At 43.3% G+C, this 19231-nt stretch overlaps 1 protein-coding gene across 1 annotated transcript; it reads right to left on the bottom strand.

Moving 5' to 3' along the window:
- Positions 1 to 4531: 4531 nt before the first annotated feature.
- LOC146980286 (E3 SUMO-protein ligase ZBED1-like) lies at positions 4532 to 7540 on the bottom strand. Its single transcript, XM_085788780.1, has 5 exons — positions 6997 to 7540; positions 6701 to 6845; positions 5323 to 5568; positions 5088 to 5199; positions 4532 to 4975 (listed from the first exon to the last, which is right to left on the bottom strand). The coding sequence occupies exons 1-5, from the start codon at positions 7538 to 7540 to the stop codon at positions 4532 to 4534; spliced, it is 1491 nt and encodes a 496-aa protein (XP_085644906.1).
- Between the last annotated feature and the right edge of the window lie 11691 nt (positions 7541 to 19231).

The following is a 19231-nucleotide window of genomic DNA, read 5'->3' as shown; positions in this document are numbered from 1 at the left end:
CATTAGTTGTCCGCCGTCAACGATTATAACTACCTGCACTGTGCCTTTAATAAGTGAAACCTGCTCCTGATTGTGATACAGCAGCTTTCACTGCACCTCTTTAATTTCTCACAAGTTGGTCACATGTCACCGGTGTGAAATAGTGTCGAAGCCTGCACAGTAATTAGTGCGGTGTGAGGCACTAATTGGTTTCACTGTGACAGATACAGTCAGCCATATTACTGTAACAGACACTAATGACGACTGCTAATTGGTATCAGTGTGACAGACACTTGAGGGACCTGCTCTCCTACTGCAGAGAACAGTCGAAGGCGGTTGCTAAGAAACAGCTCCTCAGTGTGTGTGTGTGTGTGTGTGTGTGTGTGTATGGCAGTTTAAATATATATATATATTTATGTGTATATATACACACTGCATGTTTATAAGAGAGATTCATATATCCAAAAGAAGAAAAAAAAGTTCACATTTATCATTTTTTTGTGCCTCAAGCATACTCACACACTCACACACTCACACATGCACACACACCCTCAACAATACATACCGTCAGACAGGATGTGATGACTGCTATATCGTTGTCTGTGCCACTGTGGCTCTCCCTCCCTGGTCACAAAGCAGCCTATAGAAGCCAGGAAGTACATTATCTCCACAGCTCCTCTCAAAAAGTGTCAGCCTCGGTGCTGCCTAAACCTCTGCTCCAGATTGTGCTTAGTGGACCTTGAGTCAATGTGTAACCACTGGCTGCAAAGTACGACAGGAAACTAGCCAAGAAAAGACATTGACCTTTTTTTTCTCTCTCTCTCTCCTTTAGGCCACCCGTATGATCCTGACACATTAACCATGTGCTCAAGTCACTTTTAACACTGTAGACTGACTTTGGTGAAATTCATACTAACTGAATACATATTAAAGCTAATTTAATTTAGAAGCCCATTCTGTTATGTCCATAACATCTCCTTCCATAGCTGCAGAGGTAATACACATCTGTATCTGTCCTTCAACCCGTCTGACACCTGTAAGATAACCTGTTGAAAGAGCTGTCTAGACTCTAGGTGACATGGAGGTTCTAAAAATTCAACTCCAACAAGACATAAAGTCTTTTTGTTTGGGCCAGAACATGTCTCAAAACAAACACAGCCTCTCCTCACCTGCCCGCTCCCAACACCGAGTCATCAACAGAAGATCTGGGTGTTATCCTGGACTATGACCTCGGTCTAGAGCAACAAGTTAGGACTGTTGTCTATGGTTGTCTACTCATGTTTCTATCAGATGAGGAGTATTGCCAGAATTAGACCAATTCTGTCTTCTGCAGCACAGGGAAAACCACACACACTCTGATATCCCCCTGCCTTGGCTTCTGTTATGCCTGTATTTTTTATTTTTTCATACATCAGCATTAGTTTCATTCTGGACCTCTCTTAGTGACCATCAATAGGAAACAGTTTCCAATAAAAAACTTAGAGAGTGGCCTTGTGTAACTGTTTTCTCACAGATTAGCCATAAGAAACTGTATTACTACTGTATGTGTTGCTTCATGTTAAGTTGTCTATATGATCTAAACAAAACTATTGGATGGAGTTCACAGCTCATGGTGGCTGATGTTGTGAAATGAGACTAGTGTTTACGTCAACCACACAGGAAAATATTGTAAAATTACTTAATTCCATGTTGAATCATTGCATAAAATTACAGGTCAAACATTGTACCTGTAAACACTGGGGGCAGAGAGATGTCAGACTGAAATTTAGAATCATCAACAAGCACATAACTCACTGAATTCAATATATGAATACAAATACACAATATGATTGCAAATAATTGCACTTTTGGGATTTGTGTTGGTCCATTTATATAATATGAGTTTGCACCTTGATAAGTTTGGTAATGAGGAGGGGAGTTGGACTCAAGTTAGACAAGCAACAAAATATAATGTATTATGTAACTTTTCAGGTTGTTGAGCAGGTTGAAGCAGGACCAAGGACAAACAGGGATGGACAAAAACATGTTATAGACGTAGATGAAAATGTTGAAATAGAAAACACGTAGCTGATGAAACAAGGCCGCAGATAGATTGAACTTCTGTGTCAGGAGTGGTACGAGTTAGATGAAGGAGAAAAGCTGCAGATAAACAAGTGTATAGAATAGAGATTTCAGATTTGCAGCCCGGGCTGACTGTGCAGCGAGAGATTAAGACAGCAACATCCCCAAAAACGTATACGCAGGGTTGAAGCACGGGGAGGGAAGGTCGGAGAGAGTGCAACTACAAACTGAAGAGCTCAGAGGATCAGGCAGGAGTTCAGGCAGAGTTCAGGATCTCTGTGAGGTCGTGGAAAAAAATATATTTAAGAAGAGAAAAGACTCCCTTCATACCTATTACTAAAGAAGGAAAGCAAGACATCTGATGAGCAAGAGCACATGGAGGTTCTGGATCAAGGCTGACCCTAAGGGGAAGGACCTGTCTAAACTCAGGCCTAGAATGGATCTGACTCATATCGTAATTTTTGAGAATTTAAAGTATTCACACTGTTAAGACAGTACACAAGCTTAAACCAAAGAAATAAAAAGGTCATATTGAAGAAGGCTTTAGAAGCCTACATGGAAATACTGCCAGCTGCCACCTGCTGCAGGTATAAGGTGTTAGGAGTATAACATTACTGTCAGTAAATGACATTCCACTGTGTCCTGAAGCCAGCATACAGGAGACTTTTAGAGTGGCCACAATGTTGATTCCTATGTTCCCACATTCTAAGATTTACTTTCAAAATTAGGCCCTATGCTCCCACATATCGTTTTTCATTAATTTGCAATAGATTTCATCCCCCTTTCTCCCTATTTGGTAGCCAATTATACCCAACCTCCAGTATCTAGTAGCAGGTAGCACTAGTCTGGGGCCGTTGACTCGCTGTTTTGGTAGGAAACGGATCCAGGGCGAGAGAGACAGACCTTTCCGTCAAAATAAAAGCACCAAGCTAATAAAATGCGGTAAAACTCTTTAATTTAAGGAATATAATTTACAAGAACGTCCCCGAGCCATTAAGTTAACATTTTGCTTTTATTGTATTACAAGTTAATGTTTATTTTATAAGTTTTATGTTGGTGAACACTTTTATTTTGGTGAATTTGGTGATTTCGGTATCCGCTACAGACAGGAACCAGAATGCAGACTAATTGGGAGGTAACTGACACCAGGCTCTTCGCTTGTCTGAAGATCCTGGTGATGCGAGGCTAAGGTAGCACAGAGGCCTTGCATTGACTAGCTTCCGGTCGGTTGGTGCAATTTAGACAGAGGGTTAGGGAGGGGTGAGCCCGTCCCCTCCTCTGAAGGGCGGGAAATGCAGGGGCCTCCCTCCCAGTATCCATCCCTATAGGGAGGGAACAGATTGGGTCAATTAGATCAAAAGAGAAAGGAAGAAGAAGTCAGGACAAAGGGAACGAAGGAAGGAAGGTAAAAAGGAAGGAAGGAAGGAAAGCAGTGTTTCCGCTAGGATTTTTTTAAGGAGAGTCGCTCACATGGTGCCTATATAAGGTCAGGGGAACACCTTCAATGAATATTCAAAGATACCACTGCCGCAATGGAGCAAGAAGGAAAGAGAGACAAAAACACAATGTGAAGTGGAAGTGTTAATGGGTGAGATCGATACACGCAAGCGAGTGTTGTTTGGTGGGCACAGCGGGGGCATCACTAATACCAGAAAGGCCCAAGAGTGGCAGAGTGTGGCAGATGCCATTGACCAGGTTGCCTCAGAGGGTCGGTCTGTGGCTGGAATTAAAAAAAAAAAAGGTCCGACATAAAAGTGGAGGCGAAAAAGCGCATTGCGCTCCACAGACAGAGTGTCTCTGTGCGTCAGGTGGGGGAAAGGGCCCAGATGGGCATTGTACTGGTTTACATTCGGGGCGCAATTAAATGGATAAATGATTTACTCATCGAGAAGCCACCCATCGTGCACCATGCCAGCCTCCAGCCTGTTACCAACCATGCTATTGGTAAGAATGAACCAGGCCACCTGGCCACGATGTTGGTCAGCTGCATTTGCGCATCACATATTATTTAAACATTAATTGAATGAAAATGTTTCCTGTTGACAAAAACAAATTCATCCTGTGATTGCGCTTTTATAGCAACATGTGTGCAGTCAATAGCTCCGATTACTAGGGATGGGCACCTTTCACATCTGAACCGATATGGTACCGATACTCGGTACCTGCGAATCGATACCGGTATTTTTCGGTACCCGTTTTCGATACTTTTTTGCATATGTAATTAAAGTTATTTTAAAAAATAGTCAAAACTTCGAATTTTGAACATTTATTTCTCAATAACATGTGTCAAAGAACTTGACAAAAATGTGTGTGAGAAAGTAAGTAACTTAAAAAATAAATAAATTCAAAATAAATTACTGTACAAATAAATTACTGTACTGTTTTTTTTTTTTTTTACATTAGAACCTATAACAAACAAACAAACACAAACCACTCAATCAAGAACCATACGAGTCAACAGAACCATATGAGTCAACAGACTCGACACACTTTAACAGTTCTTTTTCAGGAACACGAGCATGTCCACCTTGTCAGGTAAGAGCCGAGCCCGTTCAACACTGACTGTGTCCCCAGCTGTGGAGAATACTCTTTCTGAAGGAGTGGAGGATGCCTGTACACAAAGATATTTTTTTGCCAAACTAGCCAGCATTGGCATTTGGTCAGACTTTTGCCACCACCACAGGAGGGGATTGATGGAGCTGAGGACAGATGGAAAGCTCCTGTAGGTCTGCAGCTCTTTCTTGGCCCTGTCAGTCACAGAGGGAGCACTGACATCCGCCTCAGTCTGCAGTAGCAGGGCCTGGTCCTCATCTTCAAAGAGCTGACCAAGTGCTGACAGCTTCTTTCTTCTTACAGGTGGTGGTGCTACCGCCTCTTCTCCTTCAGACTCATCATCTTCCTCCTGCAGTATATTTCTTCCTCTCTCCTCCTCCTGCTGGGTCACCACTCCGCCCTTTAAAATATGGCATAAACAACAAGTGATTAAAACAATATGTTTGTAATAGAACAGAACACATAAGTCTACTTTATGACCCAGATTAACAAACCTTGCTTCCACTTAGTGCCACAGCTGCATTTTCTAGCCGGGTCCACACAGCCTCATCATGAACCCGGGTTTTGAAGCGTGGATCTAGCGCTGTAGCCTCCTCGAGGAACTCTCTGAGCTCTTGATTTGCCTCCTCCTATACAAGAGCATAAAATTGTTTTGGTGATCCATTTTAAATGTGAATAGTTGTATGGTATCATTAAGTGAATAATTTACTAAATGAACAGTCAGTTGACTTGTAACTACATACCGTGTGGCGGCAGGACAGGTCGGCCCAGACCTTCTCTTTGATGGCTCTCTTGAATGCAGAGTCTTCATCTGTCACCTCGAACTTGGCCCTCAGTTTGTCCAGGATGGGGAGGATCTGCCCTGCTGTGGCGCTCTTGTCAGAGGAGACTGCAAGTGTGGATGTGTATAGGACCTTCATGGCGTCCACAAAGTCCTCACACTTGCTTATGTCATCATCTGACACCCTGTCTAACCTAGGAGCAAAATACAAAGTATATATATATATATATATATATATATATATATATATATATATATATATGTGGCAGTGGCGTAAATATCGACGGTGCAACCGGTGCAGCTGCACCGGGGCCCAGGCGCCGTCAGGGGCCCATGAAGGAAGAGAGCGAGAAAAAAAAAAACAGCTGTGTCCAGTATTGCGACAGGCCCCTGTTTTTGTGAATGGCATAGCTCGACGCAGGTCGGTATAAGGTAATGCTGAGTGGCTAGTGTGGGAGGAGGAAATTATAATTTATCCAATCACCTTGATACCTGTCAGTCAAGATGAGCTGTGGTTTGAGCCCAGCTCAGGGCAGGCTGGTGTTGATATGGAGCTGCTGTCCGTGGTGCTTAAGCGCTGGTTTGCAGGGTGAGTTTGTGGCCAGTCACCTGTAACTGGGGTTGCCACGAGAACTGATACCTCTACATTCTGACACGCAAGAAATACGCCAGTACCTGCATTTTTTCTCGGCGGACCGTGTGGATGGCTGTCGGGACTGACGCGGACAGAATACGCACGTGAGTCTGAGCAGCGCGAGGTCTCGGTGCGGCTGCAGTCGAGCTCGCGGTCCGTGTATGTGAATGCAGCCGGACCTCGAGCCTTCTGCTCAGTGTGCGCCACAAGTTTGAGCTCATGTAAACATGACAACGTGCCACACGTCTTTCTCCCGTCAGTTGTCATGATGGAAACATGACGCTCTGACAGTGGTGCGGCGTTTGGATCATAACACATCCATGGTTTGGACCAGAGAAAAAACAAACGTGTGTAAATGTTACATAAGGGCTGCAAAATGAAACAATGTGTCATTTTTGCACCAGTTTGTGTGAAAACCCTATGGTGACAATAGCAGTTCTCTCAAGTGGCTGTGTGCGTGTCCGTGTGTGCGTGTCCGTGTGTGTGTGTGCGTGCGTGCGTGCGTGCGTGCGTGCGTGCGTGTGCGCTTGTGTTTAGGGCAGCAGCAGGTATAGGGCACAAAAAAAATATTTGCACCGGGGCCCATCACCATGATGTTACGCCACTGATATATGGTGTTTTGTGTGAGCAGAATAATTGTAATTTAATATTTGTTATCTCTTTACTGTTGACTTATTTTTTTAGATCAATACCTGTCTCTGTCCATGGCCTTCTTTATGCGTGGGTCCCTTGCAGCAGCCTGGATGGCAAGGTACTGCTCAATGAACCGCTCCACCATCAGGAAGAGGCTGTTCCATCTAGTTCTTACGTCGAGTATGAGGGAGTGCTCATCAAGGCCTAAAAGAAGACAAAAACATGAGACATAGAGTTTTGCCCTAGTGAAATGTAGTTGTAAGAAAAGTACACATAAAATAATTTGCATTTCTAAAATAGTAAAGATATTACCATCCTATGACTTTTATTTTTCTTTTATTAACCTTCTACCTACCTAGCAGTTTCTGCTTTTCTTTGAGGACAGGTTTGGCAAGGCTACTTCTTCTAAGCCACACAACAACAGCCCGTATCCTCCCTGACCAACTGGCAACGTGTTTCACACTGTACAGTTTTTGGGCTGCAATGTTCAGGGTGCGTGCAAAACACCCCATCTTCAACACGTTCATTTTCTTGACCGCAACATCCATGTTGGCAGCATTGTCAACTGTAACAGCTACCAACTTGGACTTCACTTGAAAGTCATCTAGGATGCTGTCTATTTCCTCTGCTACAGCTGGCCCTGTCTGGGAGACATAGACTGCTCTTGTATGGAGGACTTTCTCCCTCAGCTCAGCCTCCACTACATAGTGAACAGTGACCGTGATGTAGTGGTCTTGAGCAACACTACTCCACAGGTCAGCAGTCACTGCAACATGGTCAACTCCTCTCAGCTCCTCCTCCACGTTACTTTTTTCAACACTGTACCAAGCTGGTATTAGTGTGTTGCAAAGTTCATTTCTGTTAGGGGGGTTGTATTTTGGATTGAGGGCCCTTGTCATCTCCCTGTTATGAAAAAAAAATAATAATAAAAGTAATAATCATGATAATAAAATATCAACAGTAACTACTTAGTCATTAGCTAGCCCTATCACACACATAATCACTCATTTATACAATTAAATAAATTACCTAAACCATGGGGTGTCCACTGTGGTGAAGGGTAACATCCCTTTGACCACAAATGTGGTCACAGCTCTGTGACACTCCTCTGCTCTACAGCGAGGCAAGGCAGCCTCCTTAGCCTTCGTGAATGGTGTCACCGTTGCAGCTCTAACCCTAACCCTAAATATTCAATAAACAATGAAAACTGTCTCCAGTCCATTGTTTAAACATATGACTCCTTAGCATATCTCTTAAATAAATTTATGTTTTTACGTCTACCTCCAACATTACGGTAGGGTCTAATTTGACCCTAACCACTCCCCTTAAAACTTAAAACTTCAAGACTAAAAACACCTACACACTTACTTATTTAAGTATTTTATTTTATTATCCCTTATTATTCTTAATTTTTTATCTCCCAAACCCCCACCCCATTATTTTCTATTTTTTCTATTATTTACTCTCTTATCCTTTATATAACTAAATTGTAATATTAAATACTAAATTTATCTCTACAATTCTCTCCCTCTTCCCCTAACCCCTCCTCCAACAGGTTTGGAATATCGACCGAAGAAAAGATAAGAAGAACAAAAATGAACGACTTTCATATCCTCGTACGCACCCTTGTGCAATTTATACTCGCCCACCACACAACACGATGTTTTTTACCCCAAAACCCCTCAGACCCAACTCCTTCATTCCTCCAAGATATAGAAAACTACCTCATACGCATGGTCAACCCCTTCCACCCACTGGAAGAAACGACCCTCTGCGCCCACCACAATGCCAAAGCCTGGTCCAACGCCACAGTCAATCTACTAAAAGAGCACTACCTCCGTCTCCAAGAGCAAGCCACAAACATCATCATGTCCCTTTACTCCCCTGACTGGAAAAGGGCCCTACTCGTAGCGACCCGCAGAGCCCGCCAACAGATACCCGCCGTAAAGGAATCGTCAATCGAAGCAGCGTCCACCATGCTTAATAACATTATGGCCCCCCCTGACACTCCCCGAAATAACACACCCAACAACCTTTACAACAACAAATCCCCGACCCGTAATCCTCCAACCACTTCCAACCCCAACCCCAACTTATCCAAAACACCAACCACACAACACCTCTATCCAAAACCAGCCACCAACCCCACAGTTCCCATCCCTACTTCCTCCTCCCCCCACACCCACCCCCACCCCAACCTTATCATCCACTCCAACATGGAGCTCACTATTGAGCCCTCCACACCAAATTCCCCTCAGCCTAGCCCACCGTCATTCACCCCAAACTCACCATCCTACCTAATTGCAGCAGCCAGAGAACTATTTCCCCAGGATAATATCCCTCCACCACTCTCACCCACCATTGCCGTTCTTAACCCACCCAAAAACGACAACATCACAGAACCACCCACCAAACGCACCAAAATCTCAGAACCTAACCATTGCCAACAATTCGTTACCAATTACGCCCTCCATAAACCACTCCCAACCATCCCACCAACAGCCCCCTCTAAACCAACCCCACCACCCACCACGAACACAGACCTACCAAACCGACCCATCACCCAATTCCCCATGTTCACGTCCCAAAAACACCACAACGAAAAATATGTCAACTGGTCACTTGTAACCAAGAGACCAATTATCATTATGGGCGACTCCAATATATCTCGACTACCCAGAATCCCAGATAACAGGATCCAAGTGGAATCCTACCCGGGCGCTAACTTTTCACATGCAGCGCACATCCTCAAAAACAAAACTACAATCCAAACACCGGTCAAAACAATCATCCTGTCATTTGGCCTCAACGACAGGGCAAATCCCAAAACCGATCTTCTCAAAAAGAACATTGGCATGGTGATAAGCACAGCCAAAAAACTTTTCCCAAACGCCAACATCTACCTCCCTCTCATCAACGCAAGTCTTAAACTGCCAACCTCCAATCTCGACAATATCGACACCATCAACGAATGCATCAAATTGCATAAAAACTTCATTCCCCGCATGGAAGCCCAAAACTTTGTTGTCGACATAGACAAAGTCCACTGGACAAAAAGAACGGCCGAATACATGTGGCAACACTGGCAGCGTTTTTTAGATTAAACACCCGTCCTCTCCCACTGGACGAGGACAACTCAGTGGTAAACTTATCCCAGCACTATAGCCTCACCACACACCAGCGCACGCTCCTCAGCAGAGGGCTCTCATTTGTCCCCATCATGACAGCGTCAAACACCACACGCCAGGACCTCGGCACATCACTCCAAAAATATCACAGGAGACTGAAACTCAGCTCCTTCTTTGGCCCAAATACACAGGGAACACGCAGACCATTTAATCCCCCATCGGAATGGGAACCCCCAAACCAACGCCTCCCCACTACACTATTGGAACTCTTGGAAAAAGACGGCAAGGACATGGCATCACTTCGGTATCAGGAGGATAAACCAAACTTATCATGCGAGGAACAAAAAGCACTTGGTGACCTTATCAGAGCCAGAGACTTGGTTATAAAGCCCGCTGATAAAGGAAGCGCCGTTGTACTGATGGACCAAGCTGATTATGTTTTGGAAGCACTCCGTCAACTCAATGACACACAATATTACATCCCTCTAACAGAACCAATCTACCCGCAAACGGCAGAGATGATTAAGGAGGAGCTCAACTCACTCCTCCTTAACAGAAACATTACACGGAAACAATTCACCTATCTCCTTGGTCAACCCCCACCCCGCGCTCGGTATTTCTACCTCCTGCCAAAGATCCACAAACCAACAGAAAAATGGACGGTTCCAAGCCGCATCCCACCTGGACGTCCTATAATTTCTGACTGCGGCAGCGAAAGCTACGGGGTGGCGGAATACATTGACCACTTTCTCACGCCACTTTCTAACCGACACGCCAGTTACATCAAAAACACCCAGGACTTCCTTTCGAGGGTGGCAAAACTTCACCTCAAGGAACCCTGTTTCCTCTTCACCATGGATGTAAACAGCCTCTACACAAACATCGACATCCCCATGGGAATCCAGGCAGTAAGAAACATCTTTGCCCGCTACCCCGACCAATCTAGACCCGACGACGCCATCATCAGACTGCTGGAGATCAGCCTGAAGCGAAACGACTTTGTCTTCCAGGACAAATATTACCTGCAGATTAAAGGGACAGCAATGGGCAAACGTTTCGCTCCCGCATACGCCAACATCTACATGGCAGAATGGGAGGAAAGCGCCTTCAAAAAATGCAAACTCCTGCCAGCGGCGTACATGCGATTCCTGGATGACATATGGGGCATATGGACCTACTCCCGACAGGAGTTTGAGTCTTTTGTTGAAACACTCAACAGCCACCACCCCTCAATCCGATTAGAACCGGAATTGAGCGAAACCCAGGTCAACTTTCTGGACACAACCACATTCAAAGGCCTGGAATTTGACATAACGGGAAAACTGGACGCGAAACTATACTCGAAACCTACAGACACGCACGCTCTCCTTCACAGGAAAAGCTTCCACCCAAAACATGTCTTCCGCGGCATCCTAAAATCACAACTCCTTCGCTTCTCCCGCATTTGCACAAGACCCCAGGACTGCGAAGAGGCGAAACGAATACTTTTCCAATCACTGAGAAAAAGAGGATACTCCAGATCCTTCCTCAGATCCGTCAACAACCAACAAACACAAACCAGACCTGACTCACCTGACAAAAGACAGGGTATCCCACTAGTCGTCCAGTATTCCACTTTTGCGAAACGGGCTGTTCGTACCCTCCGCTCAAACTTTGAGAACCTCTTGGGGGGGACAGCTTTAGGACGTACTTGTAAGATCCTACCCGCTTACAGCAAAAACCCAAACTTGCAGGAACTCCTGGTTAGGGCAATACTTCGCCCTCCCACAAATTCCTACCGCAAAACCAAACACTTTAAAACGGCACGCAACCCAACCACGGGATATACATACCAACTACCACAGAACCTTTCCAGGACACAGAAAAACTGCATTTACCTCATTAAATGCAAAAAATGCCAAAAAAACTATGTCGGAGAAACCAGGAATGCGATCAATGACAGGTTGAACCAACATAGATACGTCATTCGCAAGGGAAATACCAACGCATCCCACCTGGTTAAACACTTCCAACGACACGGCATTAAAAACATCACCATTAAACCTCTGGAACACAACCCCATCTGGACCACTAGTGAAAGAAGGAAAAGGGAAACACAGTGGATCAAAAAACTGAACGCCCTTCACCCCACTGGACTCAACGAAAAAACATCCTATCATCCCAAACCAAAATAAAAAAATAAATAAAAAACCCAACCAAAAGCACTCAATATAATAAAACAACAAGAAAATACAATACACTTGATCACATCCACTAGGTAAAGGTGGATGTTTTATTAATCTTATTACTATTTTTTAATATTATAATTTTTATTACCATTTTTCCCTATTATCTCGGTTTTTTATTCCTTTTTTACATTTTTTATATATATTTTTTTCTTCATATCCCCTTCCCTCATTTATTTACACTTTTCTTCCAATATTTTCCCTTATCTTCTTCATCCAAAATATTTATATCTTTATTTTTACAATTTCCTCATTTTTCCCCCCAAAAAAATAAATAAATAAATATATATATATATATATATATATATATATATATATATTTTTTTTTTGGACCACCACTTAATGGTCAATACAAATACTCTTATACAATTTCTAGTACTTCTTTATATCACTCTAATCCTATTTTATCATTTTTTGACGTTTTCACCTCATTACAAGTTTTTTCCACAACCAAAAACATGCTCTTAACCATTTAGAACTACACTTCTAACTTGCACTTTTTACCCCCTAACACACATATCTATTTACACCGACCAACCTACTTATTATATACACAGCTCTTACCACCATTATAATAAACTTCCGCCCCATTTTATCTTTACCCCCAATCTTACAGAAAACAATTTACGTCCCCTTTCAAAAAAATTTTTCTCTATATATTAAAAGATTACCAGGACTATGGTACTGAAATCAAGACCATCTGATTTATACCATTTTCCTCAATTCCCATTTCTTTAAAATTAATAAACATTCCCTTCACATACTCCCCAAATATACATTTTTTTCTCTCCCTTCCAACCAATAACAATATTAACGATCCCGTCACTCAATTCTCAATACATTTAAAACTTCTACCAAAACCTTCTTTTCCTTAATATTTTTTTACTTTTTAATTTACTTTTATATTACTATTTTTTATTTTTTGACCACTCGAGGAGAAAAACCAACGAGACCAACACCCTCGGGCCTTGACCGGTTCTACAACAGAAACCTAACGGTGCCAACAAGTTGTAGACAACTGGTCAAGGCGGTAAGTATGCGGCCCCCCGTGTCCCGACTCTAGGGCAGCACTACGGGAGTGGTGGTTCAGGCATCAGAACCTTAAACGTAGCCAAGTCTTCTATGAGGAATAGCCTCGCTCACACAACAGCCCATCTTGCACCACACACGCTTAAAAAATCCTCTATGCCACCTATTTTTAAACCCAATTGGGCGTCCTTCAAATTGTCACCTTCCTCCAAATTTTAACATCCCTCAGTATGCCTAGAAACTGAGCCGCGGATGCACCGGGACCATAGGACAACTCTTTCAACCCTACTTTTTAATTTTTTTTACTTTAACCAAACAAACTAGACCTTCAAAATTTACCTCCAAAATTAAAACTTTATAAAAATCTTCCTCAAAATCAACTTTTCAAAAAAAACCAGAACCTAAAAACCAAGAGAAATGGCTGGTGTAGTGTAGAGTAGTCTTGACAAGGACACGCCCCGGAGGCTAGCGCACCTCCGGGTGGACCTCCCTTGATTGAGGGCGTATTGTGATAAGTGGTCGAAACGCTCGATGATATCAAGGCACACAACTGAGGACGTGTCCCAGTGAGCACAGACTTTGCAGAGAATCAATCGGAATTCTAGCCTCTAGTTTTCCGCAGTTGGAGCTTCGAGGACCGCGAGGTCCCCGTTCTCTCAAACACAGACACCGGTCCTGTGGCTGGTTGATCATGTGCAGTGTTGGGGTGTTTTTCATTCTCTGTCACAGAGATGAATACACTTACAAGCTGGGCTGGTCTTCCTACTGCAGGCCCGAAGCAGTTAGAGATGTCCGTGTTAGTGCTTAGGAAGCTTCTTCAGATCTCTCACTGCTCCTTGGTTACTTCCTTGCACCCTCCACATTCCCCTGCGGGGACCAATACATGCGACCTCGTGTCCATGTTTTTGGCTCCTTCGCTTGGGATTCAGGTTTAAAAGAGTGCTTGGTGGCTTCCTAGGACGGTATTGATCAATACATGGAGAAGTCACTATTCACTACGCAGAGTACTCTAACCTGCAACAAAGCCCTTCTCCCGAAGGACATACAAACTCTGCTCTGTCTAGAACTCACTAGTATAAAACTTTAAAACTTATTACTCTCTATTTAAAAAAAAAAAAAAATTTTTTTTACTTAATTACAATTTAAACTTATTGAACAAACACCCATACACTTTCCCCCTCTAAACTCCCCACTCCTGGAACCACAAGGAACATGGACTTTTCTTGGACTCCAATAAACAACCTCCCGGAAACTAAGGAAAACCAAGTGGAAACAAATTGGAAACAAATCCAAACCACATGGACACATTCCCCCTCCCCTCCTCTACCCCTCTCTTTTTTCTACTCTAATATGGCTCATACGTAAATGGGAGGCGGAATGGGGACTGACCTGCGTCGGCCCGTGCCTTGCCTTTGTTATCCCGATAACCGATCTGGCGTTGGCCGGAAAGGTGGAAACATTGTGTATTTCCCTACTACACCTAACTGAAGGGCGGGTTGAGAGGCCAGATGGACCTGTAAATCAACATAAGAGTGTAACTTTAACGTTAAGTGGAACCGAGCCGATTATAACAACAAATGCCAATCAAAATGCCAGGTTAGCAGGAACACTTTAGCTCATTATTTAGCCTACCTGGAGCCGACGAACTTGATGATGCGTCGGTAATTGAATCGTTGTCGTCGTCGTTGATTTTTGACGGCAATTCTTCTCCCTCGATGCCGGCTGCAGGTGACGGACCGCCGGCGGCTGCTGCTGCGGCGGCGGCGACGACTGTAGGCGTGCTGACGGTGGCTGCTGGGCGAGTCGTAGTAGCAGCCTGCGTTTTAAGGCTTTCGAAAATGGTGCACTCGTCCGCCTTAAGCTGTATTTTGTGCTTTACCAAGTGCTTCCTTAGGTTCGTGGTGTTGCCATGGCTGGCTTTGCACTTGGCATCGCAAATATTGCTTGCGGTCTGCCATGCTTGCTCACTGATTTACAAGCTGCCACTGACGTAATCACGCTTACTGCGGCCGCACGCAAGACGTGAAGGTGCGTTCAAGTGTAAAAAAAAAAAAAAGAAACGGGCGTTTAGGTACCGAAATGTGGTACCGATTGACTTCACGTGAATCGATACTCGGTACTTCGGGCCCGAATCGGTCGGTACCCATCCCTACCTATTACATTAGGGAAACCGGCCTGTTCAACAGCATTGCATGGGTATTTGATGGACCTGGATGACACTCTTATGATCCCGTCCCACACAGCTGGCATGGCTCGGCTTAGGGTGGACTGGCACACTCCTGACCGGTCGGCCAGTTCCCTCTGGAAGGCTCCTGTTGCCAAAGACCCCAGAGTGGTCAGTACCTGTGTGGGCACAGACCACCCCTGGCCCCTGGCTGTGTCTTGTTCTAGGACCAGCTGCAGCTCTGCACACAGCTCAGCGTACAGCTCAGTAACACTGGCCTCGGCAACCTAAAACAACTCATGAGCCAGTTGTCGTCATTTGATAACAGATCTTCCCGTTCTCTAAACACCCTCTCACGTCTGATATAACCATGTGCAATGTCCTCTAACAAGGCCGAGGCTGCCATTGTTCATGCCATTTTTTCATCACTCTGCGCATGCTTTTATATCCATCCATATGATTGCAAACACGTGTCTTAATTGTCCATTAATGTGTCTCTGATGTGCACATTACTCTGAGGACTAATTATTTTAACATAATTAACAGTTCCCCAGCATCACCTCTAAGTGTAGAAACGTAGGAACGTTCAATAGCTGTAGAAAGCCAGCCATGAAGCTGGCGTGGGGCATGGCACATTTCACTTTTCATACATCTGAACGTTGGCGTGGTACGCAACATTGCTACACGAGGCCCCTGGTGTGCAGGAGAGTGCAGTGTGTTGTTTTACTTAAACATTTGAGTTGAGTTTTTTTCCAGGTATGCTGAGTTAACTGCTATTTCCTAGATACTTTCTGTAAATATTTTTGTTTTGTTTTGGTTCACTGTGCATTTTTCCCAAAAGTCCTCATTTTTAGTGGAGATTCTGTCAGGTTTGTGGGAATTACAGGACCCAAATGCAGACAGCAAGATTCCGGGTTCAGTTGCACAAAAGGATTTATTGTACTCACAGGGAAAACACAGACAATCTGACAAAGACAAAGGGAGACACTGAGGCTAAATACACAAGGGAAGACACAGGTGGTGCAATCAAGACAGGTGAAACACATTAGGTAATCAAACAGGCGGGAAACTTAACAGGAAGAAAAAGAAAAAGAAGAAAGGCCAGCAGCACTCGTGTCCTTCTCATTGTTTTTTATTGCAAACTGCGTCGGCGATTAACACACACTGACCCGTTTCGACAACATCTTCCTCAGTGTGCAATTTTCAACAGGAAGTGATGTATTCAAATACTCACTGTGGTCAATCACTTGATAGACAAGTAACAGTAACCGAGAAGAATAACAATTTCACAATGCACAAATATTAGAAAAATAGAAAAATGTAAAAATGTAACAAATATCCAAGAACCCAGACATCTAAAGTAGCATAGGTAAATAGAACAATTAAAAAGTGCAGTCAACCATTATAATTAAAGGAAACAGAGCAAATCAGCACAGTGAAAAAAATAGAGCGCTAGAATAGCTGTAGCTCCCTCTATATATAATATGATACTCATCCAGTACCAAAATGAAGTACCAAACTGAAGCCCTACATCAAGCCACAAAGTACAAAATACAGAATATAATGTATGAAATACACAATATGCACATAATAGAAAACTTTACCGAAAAACATTATAGAAAACATCCCAACAGCAACTCCTCATTCATACCTTTAGGGTACTCAGTCTGTAACTTGTGTATCCAAAATGTTTCACGTTGCAGTAAAACTCTTTCCCTATCTCCCCCTCTTTTCACTTCTTCTATGCCCTGAAATCTCAGTGAACATACATCATGGCCAGCACTATTAAAGTGTCTCGCTATAGAAGACTTTTCATCAGAATTTCTAATACTACTCTTATGTTCTGAAATGCGAGTTCTGAGCTCTCTCTTAGTCTTCCCAACATAACAAAGGCCACACGGACATTTTAGAAGATACACAACAAATTTAGTTCTACAGGAAATCCTGCTTTTGAAACTTAACAGGAAGACGTGGACTTCAAAATAAAACAGGGAATGAAAAGACAAAGACCATGACACAGGAGGACAGGACACAGAACTTAAAAATAAAACAGGAACTAAACTTAACTAAACAGGGGAACACACAGGACGTCACAGATTTGAAAAAACACAGCAATTGTGCTTTAACAATTCCCTTAAAGGTATGCTTTATAGGGTGAAAGCTAGATTTAAAGAACAAAGCATGTGTATCTGTCTTCTTGAAGAAAACTTTTATATCTAATTTCCCGGTCAAAGAAAAATCTGAACACTTATATACCGTTGTATCAAGAAAATCATTGAATTAATGAATTAATGTCGAATTGTATCTGGATCGAGGGGTTATGCACATTCAATATATTAATAAACTGTTCAAAATCTATCAACGAGTATGACCATACTCTCCGTCATCCAGGTAGCAAAAATAATGGAGGGGCTTTTTTTGGCATTTGGTCAGAGCCTCCTCCTCCCAATAGGCCATAAACAGGTTTGCATATGCGGGGGCAAATCTTTTTCCCATTGCTGTCCCTTTGATTTGTAACTAATATTTGTTGTTGAAGACAAAATTGTTTCTTGTTTAATTAATCTCAAGTAATTTTAAAATTACTACGTCTGGTCTATCTTCCTTTGGATGTTTAAAAAAAAAGAAAAAGATTTAAATTACCTCTAATCCTGCCCTAATTTCAATATTGGTGTACAAGCTGTCCACATCCAAACTGAAAAGGGATGAATTTGGTGGGATATGTACATTTTTGACAATTTCAATGAAATGGTACGTTTCCGTCACATAGGACGGGTGAAGGGTAGACAAATGATTTAGGAAGAAATCAATATATTCAGCTGATGCATAAGTTTCACTCTTGCAATCAGACATGATAGGCCTCCCTGGAGGAATCTTGAATGGAACTGGTTTTATAATATGTTGAATCATGTAATTGTCTAGAAGCCCCTGTGATGTACTGTTCCCTATCTAATGGCGCATTTCCACTAGCACGGCTCGGCTCGATACGGCTCGGCTCGGTTTGGTTGTGTTTCCATTACAACTGAGTATCACTTGGTGCCTCCTCGACGTGGGCGGGGTCGTCATAACACGGCTGCGCGAAACCAAAACCCTTTCGTTCAGTGTGGAGCCGTCGAGCTCCCTCTGAATCCTTTCTTCAGCAACCAGAGTCAGGAACGTCTGGACCTTGAATGGCTGGTCCAGACCCCTAGTTTCATACACTCCAGCCATTCTGGCCTTGTTGCCTTACAATGATAGGGGAGCCTTTAGTCAGTAGGCCTACCCAATGTTTTTTTTTTCTATCTGAAACAGAGTACACCAGAATGTTCTTCTCAGAGTACACCAGAATGCTTCATTTATGTGTTAAAATCACAATTTTTTTCTGGGGGGGAATGCCCCCAGACCCCCCTACAGGGATTTGGTGACTCACCTTTTTGACCACTTCAGAGCTTGCAGGCAGTGTGCATCTTCAGGTTTATGCATATGCAGAATCATTTATTGAAGAATCAAAGAAACACTTTTAGAACAAGGTTCCTTCATCAGGTTTAAAATACAAGGCAAAAATGACGACAATAATGCACACCAGACGAAGGAACGCTGAGCGGGGAGTGGGGGGGGGGCTTGCAAAAAAAATTTCAGTCAAAAGATTTTTTTTTGCTTTAACCCCTGTGTTTGATCGCCTCAACCTCCTCAGGTGTCAAATTGGGTTTCTCTTTATATATTTTTAAATATTTATTAAAATCTTTTAAATCTCTTTCAAATAATTCATGAATTTCCTCGGGTAATTAATTTTTTGGAGGGTGACATAAATGGTAATCTTTTTAGGATGTATTGAATTTTTAAAATATGCGGCCAAGGCCAATTTGCGGTGGTAGTTCTGAATATCTAATCGCAATTGATGTTTCTGTCCTCCTTCTACTTCCCAAGTGGGAATATAGGATAGGCCCCTATCCAGGACCTCCAACTGGGTCTGTGTGGGAACGAGATTCCTGGCCAGGATGACCACATTTGATGCGGTCCAGGGGGTTGAACCCTCAGGCCCCTCCCTTGGAAGGCTTATGGGGCCTT

The sequence above is a fragment of the Trachurus japonicus genome, chromosome 10, assembly GCF_045865225.1.
Source record: "Trachurus japonicus isolate A0001 chromosome 10, Traja_1.0".
NCBI classification, from domain to species: domain Eukaryota; kingdom Metazoa; phylum Chordata; class Actinopteri; order Carangiformes; family Carangidae; genus Trachurus; species Trachurus japonicus.
Note: the sequence above shows the minus strand (reverse complement) of the source record. Positions and strands in the feature narration are given on the sequence as shown.